A 23,830-nucleotide genomic window follows, 5' to 3' on the forward strand; every position below is an offset into this window, starting at 1 on the left:
ATTTTATTTAGAAATACAACTTGAAATTGTTTTTTCTAAAACTTGAGTTTTCCATAGCGTTTTAGAAAGTTCAAAAGGAGTTATAGTGAGTATTACTACAGTTGGGTAAGTATTACTGAGTATTTCTTAAGTTTATGTTATAGCACTTCCTGCTATTTTATAAAATAACAATTAAAGGAGGAGTAATGTGTATTATGACATACCTGTTTTCCAACAGGTTGGCCCTAATAATGTTCATGTGGCTCTTTCTCTGGTTGAGTATAAACCAGAACTTCAGAAAGCAATGGAATTTGTATTTGGAACAACATTTGTTTGTGACAATATGGATAATGCAAAAAAAATAGCTTTTGATAAAAGAATAATGACTAGAACTGTAACTCTGGGAGGTGATGTATTTGATCCTCATGGAACATTGAGTGGAGGTAAATTTTATATCATTTTGTCCTTACGATTCTGTGGTAAATAGAATGGTTTTTGTTTTTATTTTTAAGCAGGAAATACTAGGTTGGAATGACTTAATCCACTGTTTTATTCCTAATCTGAGGATAAAGTTTTCTTTTGAATATCTACTATTTGTTTGATAGGTCCTTAATATTAATTGTCATTACCTTCCAGGAGCTCATAGCCTAATAATCAGTCTGTAGGTTTTTATTATTCATCTTAAATATTTTATTTCTGTTTATTTTCTCTTATGTTTTGCCCTATCAAGATATTCTAGTTGCTGGGAAATGAAGTCTTTTATTCAGTACTTTTATAACTTAACTGTCTACTTCTCATTCAGGGTACATGTTACCTTCAATTTTTGTATATGCCACTGCTCCTGTCAAAAGTAAAACAAAAAAATAAATCTTCCCTTGAGATGGTGCTTTAATGCTTTAGAAAGAAATTCTTAGATAATGACCATATTATTCTTGTTCTAATATCTGCTATACTGAGTTTCCAGGTCTGTGTCAAGTGACCATGTAATAAATAACAAACACTGAATAGTAGTTATTGTGTACTGGGCAGTGTTGTAAGACTGTATTGTCTTAATAAGGTAGCTACTAGCCACATGTGGATCTTTACATTTAATTAAGATAATTTTAAGATAATTTTATTAATTGAACCAGTCATATTCCACGGGCTCAGCAACCACTAATGGTTAATGGGTAATTGGTCAGTGCAGATGTAGAACATTTCTGTCATTCATTAGAGCCCTATCCTGAGGGCTTTAAACACTTATTTAAACTTTGTAGCAACTATGAGGTAGATGTTACTAGCATCTCCAACATACAGTTGTAGAAACTGAGGCACAGGGTAGTTGAGTAACTTGCTGGTAAATGGCAAAGTTGAGAATTTGAACTCAGGTATCAGAGTTTGTGCTTTTTCCAAACCAAGAGACTTGCATGCCTCTTGCAATATCAGATGTCTTAATTTCTTTCTAGGCCAAGTAGCCAATATAATTAATTTCATGATCAAGTATCAGGTTCTTCAGTATACAGTAAGAGGAGTAAGTAGTATCTACAGTTGGAAGATAAAGAAAGACTAAATACTTTAAAATATCTAAAATAGAAGGAATGTTTTACATTTTATTGACTTGGATGTTCTTGAAATCCACCCCTGCTTAAGAGAGGGCACATAGGTAACCCTGTATCATATAAACAAGTGCTCACAATAGTATTGCTAATTGACTTTCACATCATCCCATCAAATACAGAGTTTTCTTGCCAACAAAACACCTCAGCCTGTTGCTGCCAGATATTTAAATAGTGCATGTCAGGTGAAACCAGTTTACTCTGTTATATCAAGAGTTTAGACTATATATATATTATGGTGTAGTAACAAATAGCTACCAAATCTCAGTGGCTTAAAAGTTTATTCTGTAATTATGCTACGTTTACTACTGTAGGTCACTTGTCTCTGGTCCATGTTATTTGCATTATGAGACCCAGGCTGACTGAGAAAGCCCTTTTTGGACATGCTTTTCTAATGGGAAAGGGAAAACAAAATGAATCAAGGGCTGCCTATTAAAGCTTCTTTCAGAAGAGATACATTTCCCATTCCCTTGGCCAGTGCAAATCATATGACTAAGCCAAATTTAGTGGGAAGGAAAATGGGCCTGGGAGGGATGGGCCCAGTAGGCAGGGGCAGTGATTCTTTGAATAAATAATCCACCACATCTGCTTAAAGGTATTTGTTGTCAAGTATGTTATATCCTAAGATTCAAATGATGAAATGAGTTCTGTAGCTTCAAAAGCTCACTAAAAACTGGCTGTTGAATCAATTCAAGTATAACTCTCTTAGAAAACTTTTTATCGTTTACTAAATATGTGGTAATTTAATGTCCAAGTCCTGTTTCAATTTCTCTGTCAGGTGCTCGATCCCAGGCAGCTTCTATTTTAACGAAGTTTCAAGAACTCAAAGATGTTCAAGATGAGCTGAGAATCAAGGAGAATGAGCTACAGGCTCTAGAAGAGGAATTGGCACATCTTAAAAACACTGCTGAAAAGTAAGACTTTGGTTGGGAAAAAACTGTATTTTAAAAAATCTTTTGAACAAAGCTTTGCATGGTAGAAATTGTAAGAAGTTTTGTTTAAAGAAATACTTCTGATTTTTTCATAAAATGGTTTTATTTGAATAAATTGTGAGTTGATAATTTATCATTTTTTTAGTGAAAATAATGTCTTCATTTTAAGGAGTTAGGGAAACTAATTAAAACAAAGAAAATCAGCCCAATATTCCCCTTTTTCTGCTCAAATATACTCTCGTTAATATTCTTCTGGGATTCAGGGGGAAACTGATAGATACTCTGGAGGTTGATACCAGAGGATATCTGAGTATTTGATTTGGAATAAGGTATATTACAGCATTGGCTGGGTATCTGCACTAAGTTTTGCAGCATTATGGCTGTCCTGTAGATGTTGAAGATCACTAGGTTGCCTATGAAGGAGTTGAATGGGTTCATGTCAAAAATTACAGCCAAAAATTAAAGCATTTACTTAATTTTTTTTTCTTTGTGGGTGTGAATATAGGTATTTATGTGTACTTTTCAACATTACTCTGTGTATGATACATATTTTGTGTCTGATACAAAATATGTGTATAGCACTCCTCCCCCACCCCCCACTGGGATCATGCCATTTAATGTATCCTTTTTTTGGCCACTTACCATTATTCACTGAAGTACCTCCTGTGTGCCAAGTACTCTTCTAGGAGCTGGGAATATAGCAGTGAATCAAACAGATAAATCTCTTCATCTTGTTTTCATATGTGAGGTTGGGGAAGCAGACAATATAAAAAGTTAAATTAGTAAAATATATATTAAATAATGCTAAGTTCTAAGAAGAAAAAAGTAAAATAGGAAAGGATGTATGAACTATCCAGGGCAAAGAGGTACTGAAATTTTAAAGCCTTACTGAGAAGATGACTGTTGAGTAAACACCTCAGTGGTGTGAATGAACTCACCACATGGTTATCTCAGAGAAGGGTCCTTACTTGCTTTAAAAGCTTCAGGAATATAAATGCCACAAATTTAGCAAAGTACACTATTAGAGAATTTAATTGTAATTGTTTTTAGTCCCTCTGAAGATGGCAAATGGGAGCTGAGATAAAATTAAAATCAAACAATTTATTTAGAATTCACAATACTGAATACAAGTTGAAAAAACAGATTAAGAACTTTGAAATGATTAAAAAATAAATTTTGGTACATTTTTGGCATTCATCTCCTGAAATTATCAAAGCTTAGAATGGGAACCACGACCTTTTTTAGGACACAGTCCATATGGAAAAGATTGTTAAAATCAGTGTAGCCATTCCAACATAGAAATTGTATCAAAATACCTACTTTCAAATGTCATACACACAAAGTCTGCCTTTTACCTTCATTAACATATATTAACCATAAAGTGAATGAACTTTTTTTTGAGAAAGATGCAAAAGATTTCTCTGATATGTGGAAGCTCTGTTAAGGCAGTGAGTTTGTAGTCACATTTGGCTTGGAACTTTGTTGAACAGTACTGGATCATTTATTCTGCAGAGTTGTCGGGTAGACTAATTATGGCACTGAGGTTGGCAAAGGAGAAATAGATTTTGAAAAATGAGAGTAGAAGGGTCAACTAAAACTATTCTTTCATAGACCATATCAAGAAAATAGCTTCTTTTTTCACATTTCTACACTCTACATTTTTTAATGAGTTAAAAATGACTCTACATTAAAATTATGGTTTTAATTGCTGTCAAGCAGTCTCAGGCGAGAACACTCAAGGGACTGTTTATGTTTTATAAGTTGCTTCCTTACTTTCTCCTCAAACCTCATGAATTTCTAATGACAACCAACCTTTGAATTTACTAAAATTTAAAATTACATTGCAGCTGAATTAGTGAAATGACTTCCAAAGAAATAACCTGAAGCAGCCAGAACTGAGGAAGAATTACCTGGTCTGCAGGAAAAGTGCTTTCAGATGTTTAAGTTCAGTACTGTGCCATCTTAACACCACACTATACCTCCTGAGCTAACTGGCCACGTAGTATTGAGTCATTTTAAACTATCAATCTCTTTACAAAAGAAAGTAGGAAACTTTATTACTTTTTTTCAACATTTGAAACTGGCAATTAATAACCAAAGTTTTGAAATTATATATAATTGTTATGTGTTATTAATCTGTTTTCCTGGTGGGGAGCTATTGTGTCGATTTTTCTTTTTGATAAGGATCAGTAGGAGGAATTATTTTTAAGGAAACCTGTTTATTCAAAGATTATAAGTGTTTTCTAAAGTATATTTCTGCATATAGTTGCTATTGGTCTTGGTCATTTAGAGTTATTTACCTTAGTAGTCAGTCAAATTACTTTTTTTTTTTTTTTTTTGGGTCTTTCTGCCTTTTCTAGGGCCGCTCACATGGCATGTGGAGGTTCCGAGGCTAGGGGTATAATCGGAGCTGTAGCCGTAGGCATATGCCAGAGCCGCAGTTGGAGCCACATCTGCAACCTACATACACCACAGCTCACAGCAACGCCAGATCCTTAACCCACTGAGCAAGGCCAGGGATCAAACCCGCAACCTCATGGTTCCTAGTCAGATTCATTAACCACTGAGCCACGACGGGAACTCTAGTCAAATTAGACTTCATTTTAATTGATGCCTCAGAAGTCTGGGAAATCATTAAAATCAGTCTTGTAACTAGAGGCATCTTGTATTGCTTATATTGAATGAGTTGGTTTTAGGAAAGAGCCTATTGTTTAAGTACATGTCTCAAACATAAGAAAAATGGTCATTTATTATAAACTTCTCTTTTTCTAAGGTATCGCCAACTAAAACAGCAGTGGGAGATGAAAACTGAGGAGGCAGATTTATTACAAACCAAGCTTCAGCAAAGCTCCTATCATAAGCAACAAGAAGAATTAGATGCTCTTAAAAAAATCATTGGTAAGCTAAAAACTTCTTCTGCTAACCTTCTTCAGGTATTTAGAAGATCTCATATATTTTATGTATTTATTTGAATTAATTACTTTAAACCTTTTAATTGTTAATATTATGTGTAATAATTTCCTATTTGTCCTTTTTTGTTGGGTTGCTCATGGTTTGTTTCTGCTGTTCTCATACATGAGAGTTCTGATTCTTTTTTATGGGTTACCTGCTTTACATATATTTTTTTTCTTGTGTGCTTTTCTTACCTTTGTTTAAGTTTATAGTATTTTTGTTACTGAAGTTGCTAATTTTAAGAAACTGTATTATACCTTTAACTGGAATTGTCAATGGTAGTTTTAAATTTTCTTGTTCTTTAGGACAGTATCCACAGACCTTTTCCCCCCGCTAATATCTCCATTTCACTCACTTCTCCTCACCCCATTGTAGAAACCACCAGTCTTTGCTTTGTATCTATGAGCCAGGATATTTAAAATTCCACATATAAGTGAAATCATACAGTATTTGCCTTTCGCTGTCTGACTTAATTTCAAGAAGCAAAATGCCTTCAGGGTCCATGCATGTTGTTGCAAATTGTAGGATTTCCTTCTTTTTTATGGCTGAATAATATTCTGTAGTGTGTATAGACTACAATATCTTTATCCATTCATCCATTAGTGGGATTCTTACATTGTTTCCATGTCTTGGCTACTGTAATTAATACTACAGTGAACATGGAGTGCAATCATCTTGAAAAGTTAGTCTCTTTGGTTTCTTGAGGTAAATATTCAGAAGTGGGATGCTAGATCATAAAGTATTTCTATTTTTAATTTTTTGAGGAACCTCCATACTGTTTTCCACACTGTTTGCACTAATTTGCAATCCCACCAACACTGCACAATTGTGCTCTTTCTCCACATTCTTGCTAGTGACATTAGGTATTTCTTGTCTTTTTAATAATAGCCATTCTAACAGGCAAGGTCATATCTCATTGTTTTGTTTGGTTTTAATTTAATTTTCATTTTATATTGGAATATAGTTGATTTACAATGTTTTAGTTTCACAGCAAAGTGATTCAGATACACATGTTCATATATATCCATTCTTTTTGAGATTCTTCTCCCATATAGGTTATTATTGAGTATTGAGTAGAATTCTCTGTGCTTTGTATCAGGTCCTTGTCGATTATCTGTTCTATATATAGTATTGTATATATGTTAATCCCAAACTCCTAATTTATCCCTACCCCCCATGGTAACCATAAGTTTGTTTTCGAAGTCTGTGTTTCTGTTTTTTAAAGAAGTTCATTTGTATCTTTTTTTTTTTTTTTTTTTTTTAGATTCCTCATATAAGTGATATATGGTATCTACCTTTGTCTAACTTACTTCACTTAGTATGATAGTATCTAGGTCCATCCCTGTTGCTATAAATGACATTATTTTGCTCTTTTTTATGGCTAATATTCCATTGTATATATATGTACCACATCTTCTTTATCCATTCCTCTGTCAGTGGACATTTAGGTTGCTTCCATGTTTTGGCGATTGTAAATAGTGCTGCAGTGAACACTGGGGTGCATTTATCTTTTGGCATTATGATTTTTTTCTGCATATATGCCCAGGGATTGCTAGAGCGTATGGTTGTATTTAATGGGTTTTTTTGGTCTGCCCCACAGCATTATATTTAGTGTTTTTGAGAAACCTCCATACTATTTTCCACAGTAGTTGTACCAATTTACATTCCCTCCCACATTGTAGGAGGGTTCCCTTTATCCCCACCCTCTCCAGGATTTATTGAACATAGACCTTTTTTGGGCGGGGCACCCCTGTGGTATGTGGAAGTTCTTGGGCCATGAATTGAACTCGTGCTACAGCAGCAATCTGGCCTGCTGCAGTGACAATGCTGGATCCTTAACTCACTGCTCCACAAGGGAATTCCTGTTTATAGACTTTTTGATGATGGCCATTCTGTGAGGCAGTAACCTCATTGTAGTTTTGATTTGCATTTCTCTAATAATTAGTGATGTTGAATATCTTTCATCTCTTCATGTGCCCCCTGGATCTCTATATGTCCTTTTTTGAGAAATGGCTATTTAGAGCTTTTGCCCTTTTTTTGATTGGGTTTTTTGGTTTTTTGATAGAGAGCTAGCTGCATGAGATGTTAGTATATTTTGGAGATTAGTCACTCAGTTGCTTCATTTGCAAATTTTCTACCATTCTCTGCGTTGTCTTTTTGGTCTTGTTTTTTATTTTATTTTATTTTTTTTTGCTATGCAAAAAAAATTTAAGTTAAACTAAGTCCCATTTGTTTATTTTTATTTTCATTCGTCTCACAGATGGATTCAAAAAGGTATTGCTGCAATTTATGTCAAAGAACATTCTGCCTGTGTTTTCCTCTAAGAGTTTATTTTTGTGTATGGTGTTAGAGAGTGTTATAATTTCATCATTTTACATTTAGCTGTCCAGTTCCCCAGCACCTCTTATTGAAGAGACTGTCTTTTCTCCATTGTATATTCTTGTCTTCTTTGTCATAGATTAGTTGGTTGTAGGTGCATGGGTTTATTTCTGGGCTTTCTATCCTGTTCCATTGATCTATATTATTGGTTTTGTACCAGTACAATACTATTTTGATTTTTGAAGCTTTGTAGTATAGTTGGAAGTCAGGGAGCCTGATTCCTCCAGCTCCTTTTTTCCAGGACTGCTTTGGCTATTCATAATCTTTTGTGTTTCCTTATGAATTTTAAAATTTCTTATTCTAGTTCTGTGAAAAATGCCATTGGTAATTGATAGGGATTGCATTGAATCTGTAAATTGCCTTGGGTAGTATAGTCATTTTGACAATATTGAGTCTTCCAGTCCAAGAACATGGTATATCTTCATTTGTTTGTGTCTCTATGCCCTTCCCAGACTTGAGTGTTTCCTTTCCCATGTTAATGAAATTTTTGGCTGTAATCTCTGTATACATTTTTTCAGGCACTGTCTCTTCTCCTTCTGGGTCATTGTGGTTGATTTGCACTTTCCTGATGATGAGTGTTGAGCATCTTTTCATCTGCCTGTTGGCCATCTGTATATCTTCTGTGGAAAACATCAATTCAGTTACTCTGCTGGGGAACCTGATTTGATTGTTTAAATTGGTATTTGGGGGATGGTTAACACTGAATTTTATGGGTTCCTCATATCCTATAGGTTGCTTTTTCATTTTGTTGATAATTTCCTATGATGTGTAGAAGCTTTTTAGTTTGAGGTAGTAATTGTTCATTAGCTTTTGTTAACCTTTGCTTTTGGTATCAAATCTAAAAAAATCATCAAAACCTATTATCAGGGAGCTTAACACTTATATTTTCTTGTAGGAGTTTCATGGTTTCAAATCTTACATTCAAGTCTTTAATCAATTTTTAGTTAATTTTTGCGTGTGGTATTAGGTAGTGGTCCAGTTTCATTCTTTTGCATGTGCCCAGTTTACCTGCACCATGTATTGAAGACTCTTTTCCTTATTGTGTGTTTTTGACTCCTCTGTCATAAATTAATTGATCATGTATGTGTGGGTTTATTTGGGGGTTCTCTACTCAATAGTTCCATTGATCTTTGTTTTTATACCAATACTGTACTGTTTTGATTACTCTATAGTTTGAAATGAGGGCATATGATACCTCCAACTTTGTTCTTCTTTTTCAAGATTGCTTGCCTCTTTAGAGTCTTTTGTTTTATGATTATTTATTCTTTTTCTGTGAGAAATGCCATTGGAATTTTGATTCCAAAATTGAATCAAAATTCAATTGAATTGAATCTGTAGATTGCTTTGGGTGGTATGGACATGTTAACAATATCCCTCCAATCTGTAAGCATGGAATAATCTTATTTTTTTCTATTGTCGTTTTATTTCATCAGTATTTTATAATTTTCATTGTACATATTTTTTACACCCCTGGTTAAATTTATTCCTAGTAATCTATTTATGATGCAGTTGTAAATGGGATTATTTAGGGTATAGAAACACAACAGATTTTTGTGTATATTGATTTTTGTATTCTGCAGCTTTGCTGAATTTGCTTATTATTTCTAATAGTTTTTTGATGGAGTCTTTAGGGGTTTTTTTATATATAATATGTCATTTGCAAATAGTGACAGTTTTACTTTATCCTTTACAATTTCTTTTTTTTTTTTCCTGCATTTTAGAGCCATACCTGAAGCATATGGAAGTTCCCTGGCTAGGGGTCGAATTGGAGCTACAGCTGCCAGCCACAGCAGTGCAGGATCCGAGCTGTGTCTGCGACTTATACCGCAGCTCACAGCAGTGCTGGATCCCTGACCCACTGAGCAAGGCCAGGGACCAAACCCACATCCTCATGGATACTAGTAGGATTCATTTGCACTGCACCACTGTGGGAACTCCCTATCCTTTACAATTTTGATGCCTTTTCTTTTTCTTGCCTAATTGCTATAGGATTTCTAATAATATGTCAAATCCTTGCTGTTTCGTCTTAGAGGAAAAGCTTTCTTTCAGCTTTTCACCATTGAGTTTGATGTTAGCTTTGAGCTTGTCATGTGTAGCCTTTACTATGTTGAGGTACATTCTCTTTATGCTTAACTTTATTGTGAGGTTTTATCATAAATAGATGTTGAATTTTCTCAAATGCTTTTTCTGCTTTTGAGATGACTGATTTTTATCCTTTATTTGTTCATGTTCTCTATCATGTTGACTGATTTGTAGATGTTGAACCATTGTTGTGTCCTCAGAATTAAACCCCACTTGGTCATGGTAAACAAGCCTTTTAATATACTATGATTTCGGTTTACTAATATTTTGTTGAGGATTTTTGCATTTGTGTTCATGGGGAATAATATGTGATTTTTTTCTTGTGGCTTCATTGTCTAGTTTTGGTATTCAGATGATGATGGCTAACAAAATGAGTTGGAAGTTTTTCTCCTTATCTGCTTTTTTGGAAGACATTGAGAAAGAAATAGTTTGAATGTTTGTTAGAAGTCACAGTAAAGCCATCTAGTCCTGGACTTTGATTTATTGGGAGGTTTTTGATTACTTATTAAATCTCCCTACTAGTAATCTGATTTTCAGATTTTTCTGTTTCATCATGATTCAGTCTGGATAGATTGCATCTTTCTAGGATTTTATTTCTTTTACATTGTATAATATGTTGGTGTAACGTTGCTCATAGTAACTTTATGATTCTTTGTATTTCTGTGATATAAGTTATAACATCTCTTTTATTTCTGATTGGGAGACTCTTATTCCTTAGGTCTAGCTAAAAGTTTGTAAATTTTATATTTTAAAGAACCAGCTCTTAGTTTCATTTTTTTTTCTATTTATTTTTAGTGTATTTCATTTATTTCCACTCTGATCTTTCTTATTTTCTTCCTTCTACTAACTTTGGTCTTTATTTGTTCTTTTTCTAGTTCCTTAAGTTGTGGAAGTTAGGTTTTGTGTTTGAGATTTTTCTTGTTTCTTAAGGCAGGCGTTTATTGCTATGAACTTCATTCTTAGAATTGATTTTTGATACATCTAATACAAATTTTGGTACCTTGTATTTCCATTATCCCTTGTGTCAAGGTATTTTTAAAATTTTTCTTTTGATTTCTTGCAGTGACATTCTATAATGAAAAGTAGCATAGTAAATTGTAGTCATGGCTTTCAGGGTTATATTTGTACCTAGATCCTAACACTTAATAGTGTATGTCAGATGTGACCATGACACGGTCATTCTAGCTTACTTTTTTATTTTTCAATATATAAATTTAGAGGTAATATGCTTCATACTAGACATGGTCTCACAGTGTTTCTCTCGTTTAATAAGAGGTTCCTTGGATTAAAATAAATGAGCAAGGAACACTTAAGTAGCAAGCTTGTTTATGAAGTTAATGGTAAGCTTTCTTACTTTCAGTACTGGTTTTAGGAAGCATACAAGTATGTAAATAGGTAGTCTGTGATCTTTTTAATAAGTTGTTTCAAAACCTTGTTTAAAGTAGATAAGTTGTAAATGAAGTTTATGTTACTCAGTTTCATGTGGGAAATAATTCCTTTACAGACCTTTAGATAATTCAAGTATAGTTCTTAGGTATGGGCTGTGTTTTAACATACCATTTCTAGAATAAGATTACAACAGTTTTTTAAAAAAACCTCTTGCTTTTGACTTTCCATACCTTTCCTTCTGTTAAAAGTTGGGTTTGTAAGCCATTATCTATAACTTAATAGTTTGAAGGTCTCATTTAGGTGTACTTGTCTACTTTCTGATGCAGAGGAAAGTGAGGAGACCTTAAAAAACACCAAAGAAATTCAAAAAAAAGCAGAAGAAAAATATGAAGTATTGGAAAATAAAATGAAAAACGCAGAAGCTGAAAGAGAGAGAGAGCTAAAGGATGCTCAGAGAAAACTAGATAGTGCCAAAACTAAAGCAGATGCTTCTAGCAAGAAAATGAAAGAGAAACAGCAGGTAATACCTTTTTTTGAAATGGCGCTAATCTTTTAACATCATTATAGAACTGAAGGTAGCAGACCACCATGGTTGGCCTTGGCCTTATTCATCAGTATTTGTTACCAAATCGCAAAGTGAAATATGTCTCTTTAGGAGACAAATTACATATCTTATGCGTCAAAGTAAAATATGCTTTACTCTGAAACCCTACAATTGTTACACAGGTTTAAGTAGGAATTGCATTGGCTTGCTAATTTTGGAGATAGAGCAAAATTACCTTTTGGTAAACACTTCATTCATGAAAAATCTGTGTTTTTTTCTGTCTACAAAGTCTGGGTACTCAGTCACTCACTATTCTTTATAATTTTACTTAAATCTAACCTTTTTTCATAGTTTTTTTTTTTTAACCCACCATATAATTCTGTCATTAAATAGATGCACAAAATATTTTCTAAAGAACTATAATGGGAAAGAAGAAAATTAAAACGGGTTTTTTTGTCATTGAATAATTGTTTTAAAAAGGCTTTACCTCTTCTGATTTATCTGCTACATAGAATTCTATACTGTTTTCCCCTATTGGAATAAAAGGGTAAAAGAAATAGTTTATAAAAAGTTCTTTGAACCCATAAAAATGGTATGTATGTTTGTCATCATCCTTTTTTAAATATAGAAAAGTAAGTTTCCTTTCCCCTTTCTTCTTTGGAAGCAGCTTACATGTTTTTGGTGGTTGAGTAACAAAGCTGTGGGTCTTACTTGCTTAAGAATCTTGCTAATTTGGTTGACATATATGTATTAATGTTTCAGTAGTTAACAACCTGTTGAATGCCCAGGTTGTGTTTCTTATAGGAAGTTGAAGCTATTACCCTGGAGCTGGAAGAGCTCAAGAGAGAGCATGCATCCTGTGAACAACAGCTTGAAGCTGTAAATGAAGCTATCAAATCCTATGAAGGCCAGATTGCAGTAGTGGCAGCAGAGGTGGCTAAAAATAAGGTAAGATTTTTACTTACCATGTTGGAGAAATTACAAATGTTAATCTGCTTCTGAAATGGTGGTTTGAAGATGTTTGACTTTAGAGGTCTCAGCTCCTTCAATCTTGTCATGATGAGAGGCAAAATGATGATTACCAATCCAGAAATAGACCTGAAATAATACAGTTGTTTTAGTCTAGGTCTACTTAGAATACAAAAAACTACATAGTAATTTGACCAGGCAAAGTTTAAATAAAACATTATTAATAGGAGTTTGGAATGGTCCAGGATTGATTGCTAAGGGGTAAAGAGAACTCTGTAGAATGTAGGAACAGCAGATAAAGGGAACAGTCCCTACCCATAAGGCTAAGGCAGTGCATCCTTGGAAGGAACATCTGGAAAGGAGCCCCATTCTCCCTGCAGAGGTGAGAACTACATTTGGTTAGAGAAGGAATAACTGTGGCCCACTGGTGGTGAAGTTTAGTTGAGTATTAGGGAAAGCCATGCACAGGAAAGTGCTGCACAGGGGCACTTGCTGGGGGCCATGGGGAGATGCCCATTCTGCAGACATGCTGCAAAGCACCCACCGCTGGGATACCAGGGGAAGCCCTCTAAGCTGCTAGCCGCTGCTCATGACAAGCTTGCCCTTGAGAAAAAGCATATCAGAACCAAGAAGTAAAGCCTCTTCCTTCCTTATGAATATTAGATATCTTCTTCACCTTTTCCAATGATTTTGACCTTGAATTCTGTTTTTCTTATAATTTCTACTCCTACTTTTAAAAATCGAGAAATAATTGGCATAATACTTATATTAGTTTTAAGTATACAATGTTATGATTCAATATCTGTATACATTGTGAAATGATCCCAGTATTGTTACCATACATAATTATAATTTTGTTTATTTTGATGAGAACTTTTTAAGATGTACTTTCTTAGAAACTTTCAAATATACAGTAGTGTTAACTATCGTCATTGTTTGCCCCTCCTAATAAATATGATCTTGTATATGCTCCCAAAATGCTGCTTTCTTGAGATACCTCACAGGTCAGATTCCAATAGTCCCTCCTCCCCCCAGGTGGTCCCAATTACACTGCATCTTGTAGCAACTTTGTTGATTCCAGCATGAACACTGCCTCTCATCTCTTTTTTCTAGTGGAAGTACAATTTTTTCTTTTAATCTCTAAATTTATTAGTCATTTTAATGGGGATATAAAATGTAGAGGGTTAGGTGACCATCTGCCTGTAATCACATTGCCATCTTGCCCAGAAGTCTGTTAGATGATCTCTCAGTAAACTAAAAATGTCCCCATTTTACCTTGCTATATATTGTCTTCTAATTATTTGTTTTAGGAGTCAGTAAATAAAGCCCAAGAAGAGGTGACCAAGCAAAAAGAAGTAATAACAGCCCAAGACAACATAGTTAAAGCTAAATATGCAGAAGTAGCAAAACATAAGGAGCAAAACAATGAATATCAGCTTAAAATTAAGGAACTGGATCACAACATCAACAAACATAAACGGGAAGCTGAAGATGCTGCTGCAAAGGCATGTTTGTGTTGTTCATTTTTACCCTTAATCAAATATTTGGCTCTGGGTTGTTGAAATATTCCAATAAACTGCTCAATGAAGAATTTTATGTAAATGGCAGAACTACTATGTAATGTAATTTGGAGGCTTACAACTATGTTAACTACTTAGCAATCACCAAATGTCAAAATTATTTTGTTTTTAAATTTAATTTCAGGTGTTTATTCTCATCTCCAAGATTTTTAACCAAATATTTAGTGGTCTCCCATGGAAATGACTGTTTTTTATCCCCAGATGTTCATAAAACTAATTATTAATGTATGAGTGGTAATAATATGTATTCTTTACCTTATTTCAAGTTGAATATAGAGAATTCACAGATAAATATACACAGGCAACTTTTATAATATGGACTTAATCAATTTCCAGATGTCCTTATGAGAATTTGCAGATTTTATAGCTTCATTTGAAATCTGATGTTAAGCAGTTATTGTTTTGAGGTTATCCCACAGGTTTTTGGTCATTCTCAAGGTTTCTCTCATGTATCACAATGCCTTAACTACTGTTTTTTTGTTTTTTTTTTTTTTGCTTTTTGAGCAAGGCATATAGAGATACCCAGGCTGGGGATCAAATCGGAGCTACAGCCGCTGGCTTATGCCACAGCCATAGCAACATGGGCTCTGAGCTGTGTCTGTGACCTACACCACAGCTCACGGCAACACCGATCCTTAACCCACTGAGTGAGACCAGGGATCGAACCTGCAACCTCATGGTTCTGAGTTGGATTCTTTTCTGCTGTGCCATGACAGGAACTCTAACAATGCCTTAACTACTTTAAAGGGAATATATGATTTTTTCAGAAATTCATTGCTTTGTTAAAAGGCTGCATTTATGTGGTCTTAATAATTCACTCTCATCATGTTTTTTTACTAGTATGTAATAGTTTGGTGCCTTTTAAATCTTTTTAGCCTCATAAAAGTCCAAGAGATTTAACTTCAAAAAAGATCAGAGCCTACAAAACAGTGTCCACCTTATCTGAAAGAACCATGAGTGCTTGCTCAGATTCATTGCTTAGTTTAAACAAGATTTTTTATGTCACATCATAATGTCCTATTATTTTATTAGTGTTGAGTTCCTGTTAGCTTAGTAGCTTGATACTAGTAGATTCACTGAATTATTATTATCAGTGCTAATATTAATAATTTTTTTGTGATTGAAAATGCTAGTTTTGGTGATTGCCAGGCATTTTAGGTACAGTTAAGGGTAGGGCATAGAAAGAGGTACCTGGAAGCAGAGCTGCTAAAAAGCCAAGGGTTCCTTGAAATACGTAGTTTATCAAATATTTATTTCATACTATGCCAGGCACTAGCAATATAAGAATGAGCATCATGAACACAGAAGGCATTCATAGAGCTTACAGATCAGCAGGGAAGATAGACTAGAAATGATGATTTTACTTGGGAGTCTAGCGGTGAGACCATACCCATGAAATTAATAAGAATGACTGGACAAGGATTAGATTCTACCAGTAAAAACCAACCTTAAACAATTCTAGTAGAAGAAAGTCTTCCTTAAGCAGTATAATTAAAATTTTTAAATGTTATATGAGGAAGAATTTTTTTGTGCCTTTTCTAAAGAGGTTGGTGGGGAGGGAGTCAGTATTTAGGACAGTTTTTTACTTAGATTGTAATTTCAAGAAGATTTATTAGATATCAGTCAGGATTAGGCTTGCACATTTTACCAAATCTGACTTCTGTATTCGTATAACACTTAACTTGCAGGAGTTGTTTTTTGAAGCAATATATTGAATTTGGTACCATCTAGAGCTTCATCTGACTTATATTTCATTATAATGGAGATATTTTATATATGTATACTTCATAACTGTTTCTCTGAGTTGACTCTTATTTTAATGCTTAAGTAATAGGAAGATCTTTTTCTGTATCATCTGATGTTTCTTGACCCTATCCTCTAGGTCAATTACAGGTTCACTGTCTACAGTGAACCTCATTTTTTCAGATGAGTCGTTGTGGGATTTTTTTTTTCCTCCAAAATTTTTTATTTAAAATTAGTAAATATTTAAGAAACTAATTTTTAAATGTAGGTTTGTAAATAATGATATCATTTTATTGTCATCATGATATGCGGCTAGGTGTCCAAAATGTTGAAAGATTATGACTGGATTAATACAGACAAACACCTCTTTGGGCAACCCAATACTGCCTATGATTTCAAAACTACCAACCCAAAAGAAGCTAGTCAGAGGCTTCAGAAGTTGGAAGAAATGAAGGAAAAACTAGGAAGAAATGTTAACATGAGAGCTATGAATGTACTGACAGAAGCTGAAGAGCGGGTAAGTTACTTTCCTGTGACTATCTTGCCGCTTTAGAATATGAGTAGCATTGATGGCTTTATGTATGACCCCTGAGGCAATTGCTAGAGTCAGTCTTTTGCTTGATACTCTTGATGACTTTTTAACTTTGTGTTTTCCTTTTCTCTGTTTTCAGTTATTTCTAATTTCATTATTTTTACATCATCAGTTGTATATTCTATTGTACTTTGAATAATTTCTCCATTGGCTTTATCCATTGCCATAAACATGTTCAGTTCTTTTCTTATTCTTAGTGTAAAGACAACACTTTTGATCATGTTAACTTCTCATATTTCTATCATTTCTTTCATTTGCCTTTTTGAAAGGCTTTGAAAAATAGGTTTCTCCCACTACCCAAAAGCAGGGCATTCATGTAAAACCTTTCTATGCTGAAATGGTATAAAGTGAAGAAGCATTCAATTCCTTAGGGCACATCTTGCTAACAGATGCACAGAATAAACTGAGATAAAGCACAGATGCTCATAAACACAGTTCAGAACTCTGGCAGCTTGACGCTGAGATGCTCAGTGTTGTTCCCAATAAAGGAACTTGATGGTACCACTCTCCCTGCTCATGGTGTGCACTGCTTCCATAAGGGTTCAATGCAACACACATACTGAACACTGTTTGCACTTTTTCTTATAAAAGTAAAGTGGTGTAAAGTGAACTTTCAAAAAATGGGGGATACTTGTATCCTGCTGGTATCCTCCTCACCAGTCACTCCATAACTGTTGTCTTCCTTTGACACCAGTGTATGCTGGAACCATTACATAATCAAAGGACTAAGATTGTTACATATATAAAAACATCATTTTACTAATCTGTAAATCCAGCAGCATCTTCTAGGTTTTAATGCTCTCAGTTACTTGATGATGTTATCCATCTCCCTACCTTTTATAGTCTATATGTCACTAGAAAAACCCAAAGGGGAAAGAAACCCTATTCTTGATGGCCCCATAGGAAATAGCAATCTGAGTAATTTTATATTATGCCCTATACCTTCTCTAATTCTGTAAAATTATTTGAATTGGCATAACAGTTAATGAAAGCTCTTTAAAAGAGATACTAGTTACATGCTCAATCACTTTTAAGAAATATTGTGGTAATGGTTTTTTTTTTTAAAACTGTTAGTAACATTAATATCTACAAAGAACTGACGTTATGTTAGATACCAAACAAGCTAATAATGCACATGCTGTGATCCCTCTATAAAATGTTCCTGCTAGTTTTCATTTCTCCATTAAAGCTTGGCAATATATGTTGAGAAAAATATATATGTTGTTGAGAAATCTTTGTTGTTGAGAAAAATATATATGTTGTTGAGAAATCTTTCATCTGAATTTTAGTTGCTTGACATCATGAAACTTTTTTACTTTTACTTGTTTGCTTTTATAAACTAATGATCTCTGGGTCTAACATTTTTTAAAAAGAATTTACTAACTACCATCTCCTTATCAGAGAGGAAAGCTCTATTGCCGATCAGCTGCTTTTTATTTTTTCGTTATATTTTGTGTTACCACACATAAGAAACTACATGGAATTATGCAATAAATTGGATAAAAATATGGCCAGACTCCTAAAACTTCTCCACAAAGGAGGGGGGCATTGAGTAAACTAGCAAGACTGGCTGGAGTTTTTCAGGAAGAGTTTGAAGCCTCCTTGAAATGTGAGGCTGTGGGAGAAATTGAAAAGAATTTTTAGAAAGTTCTGCTGCTACTCCCGGTTTCATTATCTGTCTGCAGTTTCTCTCAAAAATTCTTTCAGTAAATTTCTGCATTAATCACAGAGTGTCACTCTGAAGATGTGTTTTGAGCTGAAGCTTGACACACCAGCAATATCAGAACCAGGGAAAGAATAATTCTAGGGCCATAAGGGTTCAGTGAGCTGCTTATGTTCAAGAAACTGAAAAAAGATCATACGGCTAGAGCCTGGGAAGGATTGTGATGCCAAAAATTCAGAGATAAATAAAAGCCAAATGACGTGGGAATTTATACATCATGGTGAAGTACTGAAACTGTGTCACTGCTAAGGATGACCTTACTTCTTAAGTGTGTGGGGCTACTTTTGAGTTTCCATAGGACACATTTTCCTTTTTGCCTTGGCTGCTAGGAAGATAAGGGAATCTTAGTGAAGTCAAAATATTTCAAGAGCTGGTCCTATAAATTTTCATTTATAGTAACTGAATTTTTCATATGGATGATACATTTACTTTTGTCAATCTGGTTTACATTATAACTCTTAATGTGGTAGGTTTTTCAGTAAATGGGAGTTATATACATTACATATATAAGTAATGAAATGTGTTTATTCCTGACTGAATTCTAGAATATAAAGAAAAATTTGTGATTTCCCAATTAAGTATGCTTTTTATTTTATTAGTATAATGATTTGATGAAGAAGAAGAGAATTGTAGAAAATGACAAATCTAAAATCCTGGCAACTATAGAAGATCTTGACCAGAAGAAAAACCAAGCCCTAAATATTGCTTGGCAAAAGGTATTTGAACTAAAAATATTGTTTATTCGGTATGAAGCAAGGATGAAAGTATTGTCAGTAGAGTTGTACTCTAAGATGAATTTGAAATGACTGATTTGTGTTGGAATAAGGCATATGCTCATACCTTAATGAAAAATCTCACAGACTTTGGGTTCGTGTTTTTTTTTTTTTTTTTTTTTTTTTTAGTCTTTTTAGGGTTGCATTCATGACATACGGAAGTTCCCAGTCAAGGGGTCAAATTGGAGCTGCAGCTGCTGGCCTGTGCCATAGCCACAGCAATGCCAGATCTGAGCCGCATCTGAGACCTATGCTACAGCTGACAGCAGCACCATGTGGAGGCCAGGGATCAAACCTGGTGTCATCATGGATACTAGTTGGGTTCGTTCCCACTGAGCCATGAAGGGAACTCCCCTCATAGATATTTAAAAGCATTTTGTTCTTTGGACTTTACTACTGATTTGCAAAGGTAAGTTGTATCACTTCATCATACTTTCATAATGTACTTCTCTGGTTCCTACATTACTATTAAATTTCTAACTTTCTAGATTTCTCCATTTTTTGTTCTTAGGTTGTTTGCCAGGTCTGAGTTACCTTTAAAGGGTCCACTGTTTGTCCTCTTTCCTTCTCATGAGATCATAGGTTCTAATATTTGGAAGAAACCTTAGGTACTGTTCAGTATCTGCTGTGCCCACACTCACCCTCTGCTTAAAAGCAGAAGCATTGTCAGTTTCACATTGGGGACGTTCTAATTGTTGGAAAATCTCTTCAAAGGCCCCTTCAGTTCTAACCTCTTCAGTTTCTCTTGCTTAGATTCACAGAGGTCAAATGTTAGTTCTAAGAATGTTTCTATAGCAAGATTGTAAATTCCTTACCACTTACAAATTACTAATTGCATTTCAGAATTCATAAATGATATGCATTCTATAGGTTTTCAGTAAGGCACTTTTGTATGTTAGATTAATAACATATAAAGTAATTATTAATTTTGTATAGTTATTAATGGAGCAGTTGTTCTGTTATTTTATATGATTTATCTTAAAGCAATTCCATACATTTGATAATTGTTATCTCTCTTTTATAAATGAGGAAAGCAAAGCTTAGAAAGATGAAATATAGCTGAAGCTCATAATAGTCAAAATGTGGAAAAACTGGAATTCTCTTTTCCTAAATTAGAACTAAAGTTAAAATGGCCTTTTGTTGCCTTTTTAAGATCTAGATCTATTTATAGTGATAAATAAGGACATTTAGTATTCTTTTATAGGATTAATATTAAACAGTATCCCAATTAGCACCTTTGGTTTGTTTATGACAACTTTGGCAGGTTTCAAGGTTCTTTACTATTATTTCTTCTCTGGCTGCATAGGTTTGTCTCCTTTAGGGTAATTCCTGAGTCTCATCGATGCAATTTTCCTACACCTGCTCTAGCAAAAGACTCCTACTAAAAAGATTTTAAAGTTACTGTGCTGTTTGGTATTTTAATAAGTCTAGGCCTCTGGAGTTTAACTGGGCACCTTGCCTCTTTTTCTCTTTTTAATTCTGCAGGAACTTTATTTTCAGTAATGGCAACACGATTGCCTTTTTCAATCACATTATATTTCTTGTGCTACAACTTATTTTCAGTGTTCCATCTCCCTGTAGTATTTGTCTATCTTTTTAAAAATGCTTGCAAAAAGTTGGCCCCATTATCATGTATAACGTGTGGATTTAACACTAAATCTGAGAGATTCTGTCTGTTGTTTTCCACATGGTTCGTGGATTTAGTGTGAGTACAAATTTATCTTCTAAACTGATTTTTTCCCAATCTCCAGTGTTCTCCCAAAGCAAGCAGATTTATTGAGTGCTTATTTATTTACTTACTGAGAATGTCAGGGACTATTCTCATATTAATTTTCTCATTTATCCTCATAATAATAAAGTGAGGTTGGTACTGTTATTATCAGCATTATATACTTCCTTATGGCTTCAAATATACCTGATTCACTAAGCTGGAGTATTTTAGGCAGTGGTTATGTGTTTTAGCTTCATTGGATTTTCAGAATTTGACTTATTTTCTGTGATAAGTCTGTATTCTTCTCTACCCATTAAATGATAAGCTTCTTATTTCCTTTTTGGAGAATTTCCACATGGGATCACTGTCTTAGTTTCAAGCTGCCTCTCTCCTGCCTAGTCAAAAAATGTAAACAAGAAAAGGGTTTTATGAATACTATGCTGTCTTCTTCCATCTTTCCCCCCAAAAAGACAGTGGTCCTCTCCCCATTGTGGTGAACCTGGCCTAGCTCTGGAAATCTAGCCCAGGTAAAACTTAGAATCTACTGTCTCGGGAGTTCCCGTCGTGGCGCAGTGGTTAACGAATCCGACTAGGAACCATGAGGTTGCAGGTTCGATCCCTGCCCTTGCTCAGTGGGTTAATGATCCGGCGTTGCCGTGAGCTGTGGTGTAGGTTGCAGACGCGGCTCGGATCCTGTGTTGCTGTGGCTCTGGCGTAGGCCGGTGGCTACAGCTCCGATTCGACCCCTAGCCTGGGAACCTCCATATGCCACGGGAGTGGCCCAAAGAAATAGCAAAAAAAAAAAAAAAAAAAAAAGAATCTACTGTCTCTATATAGGATATTAGCATATATTCTATACAGAGATAGGATAATATCAACCTACCTAGCTTTTAGCAGAAGCAGAGAATGTCCACAGTCTACCTAGGGTTGGGGTTTTGCCAGGTGATATTCAACTGAGTGACAGTGAAATGATTCCAAGATATTAGTAAGAGAGTAGTAGAAGTATTGGATACTGGAATTGATAACAGGTGAGTCTAGATTATACCTAAATAATCAAATCCCTTTGATTCAAATTAGAGAAAATGGGATGTCAGTTGTGAAATACTCTTCAAATATGTGTTCCAAATAATTTATATTCAGGAGTACTATTTATGTCTAGGAAATTTATTACGCCTAATATTTATAAAAGTGTATTTGCATTTGAAGTTTATACTTGAATGTGGAGATTTCCCCAGAGAACATGGCTGTCAAATCATTGTGAGGGTGAGTGCACACACATGCATGTGTGTATATAGTCTCAAAGTTTTTGAACAATAAGATTATTAGTTATGTTTTGGAGAACAGACGGCCAAATTCTCAAATCATTGATTATCTGTGTATGCACAAAAATTACCCAGTTACAGTGTGAAATATTGACTCTAAATCTCTATGTAATCTCCTGTTCACACTTTGTGGGGATAGGTCATATAGCTTCTTTATCCTTTTTTCTTTTGTGGCTGTCCTATTCCTGTCCTCAACTTGTTTAGCTATACGAAGAAGCATATAGAAAAGAACCATTCAACATTTTTAACAGATCTGGTTTGATTCCATGCCCCTTTTTCTCTTAGATTTCACCCTTATCTTAGGCTTTTTTTTATTAATTATTATTATTATTTTTTAGTAGTTATTTCCCCAGTACAGTTTTTTTTTTCTACTGTACAGCATGATGATCCAGTTACACATGCATGTAACACATTCTATTTTCTTACATTATCATGCTCCATCATAAGTGACTAGACATAGTTCCCAGTGCTACACAGCAGGATCTCACTGCTAATCTATTCCAAAGGCAATAGTTTGTATCTATTAACCCCATGCTCCCAACCACTCCACTCCCTCCCCCTCAGCTTTTATGTTAGCTGATAACCACAGGCCTATCTTAGCATACCAGTAAACAGAAAACAAATTTTATGAAAGAATATTTTATGCCGGAAAGAATTTTTGTTCTTCTTCTCCAGCTAAAAGTTTAATCTCCTATATTACTCAATTGTGTGTCTGAAGATTCCTGCAACATGGCCTTTTATAGTATCAGAACTTCATGGTAGAATTAGAATTAGCCTGTAGCTTCCCTTGGAAGTTAGAGCAAAGCTCAGTAAACTATTTCTGTAAAGGGACAGATAAGAACTATTTCAGATCCATATAGTCTGTGTTTCAGCCACAGATAATACATAAATGGGAAGGCCAGGTTTGTCATATGGACCATAATTTTTGTCAACCTCAGAGCTAGAGTAATAGAAAAAAACAAAATGCTCCTGCTGGGTTGCATATATACACATTTGACTTTTCCTAGAAAACCTTCTGTGCTATTTTAATATCATTTTTTTTATCTAGGTGAACAAGGACTTTGGATCTATTTTTTCTACTCTTTTGCCTGGTGCTAATGCTATGCTTGCACCACCAGAAGGACAAACTGTATTGGATGGTCTGGAGTTTAAGGTTGCCTTAGGAAATACTTGGAAAGAAAACTTGACTGAACTTAGTGGTGGTCAGAGGTGAGTAATCCCTTTGCAATAGTTCCTTTTACTTTATTATAATCCATCACCTTAGTGTTTCTATCTATCTTTGCATGTAGAATTTAAGGAGCCTAATATGGGAGACTACAAATTTTGGTCAGAATATTTGATTAAAATAGCAGGCAACGAAGTAGAAATAAGGGTAAGCAACTAAAAAAACTAGGCAAAACATATGAGAAACAGTTATTTTTAGACGTTTGGAAAATGAATAACCCAGGAGTATGATACCTAAAAGAAAGGAAACAAAAATACTGAGTGCAGTCTAGCCTAGCTTTCTTCCTAGGAACAATTTCTTGACTGCATGTGCAGGGAGGGAAACCTACACAAAGCTTAAT

The 23,830-nt window shown here is 34.5% G+C and overlaps 1 protein-coding gene and 1 long non-coding RNA gene across 4 annotated transcripts in view; one reads left to right on the top strand and one right to left on the bottom strand.

The window, feature by feature from the left end:
* The window catches only part of SMC2 (structural maintenance of chromosomes 2), a 49,474-nt gene that overhangs the window by 19,546 nt on the left and 6,098 nt on the right, over positions 1-23,830 (top strand). For all 3 annotated transcript variants that reach the window (XM_021066949.1, XM_021066940.1, XM_021066959.1), the window contains 9 exons: positions 218-422; positions 2,353-2,488; positions 5,280-5,404; positions 11,635-11,828; positions 12,657-12,800; positions 14,132-14,326; positions 16,461-16,661; positions 19,059-19,175; positions 23,314-23,474. In XM_021066949.1, coding sequence (XP_020922608.1) covers positions 218-422; positions 2,353-2,488; positions 5,280-5,404; positions 11,635-11,828; positions 12,657-12,800; positions 14,132-14,326; positions 16,461-16,661; positions 19,059-19,175; positions 23,314-23,474 — 1,478 coding nt within the window. The remainder of the gene's footprint in view (positions 1-217; positions 423-2,352; positions 2,489-5,279; positions 5,405-11,634; positions 11,829-12,656; positions 12,801-14,131; positions 14,327-16,460; positions 16,662-19,058; positions 19,176-23,313; positions 23,475-23,830) is intronic.
* The window catches only part of LOC106509221, a 66,842-nt gene continuing 45,681 nt past the window's right edge, over positions 2,670-23,830 (bottom strand). The window contains exons 2-3 of the long non-coding RNA XR_001306545.2: positions 12,818-12,950; positions 2,670-3,236 (exon numbers count right to left, since the gene is read on the bottom strand). This is a non-coding gene — a long non-coding RNA (uncharacterized LOC106509221). The remainder of the gene's footprint in view (positions 3,237-12,817; positions 12,951-23,830) is intronic.

Source organism: Sus scrofa, chromosome 1 (assembly GCF_000003025.6).
Source record: "Sus scrofa isolate TJ Tabasco breed Duroc chromosome 1, Sscrofa11.1, whole genome shotgun sequence".
In the NCBI taxonomy this organism is placed as follows: Eukaryota; Metazoa; Chordata; class Mammalia; order Artiodactyla; family Suidae; genus Sus; species Sus scrofa.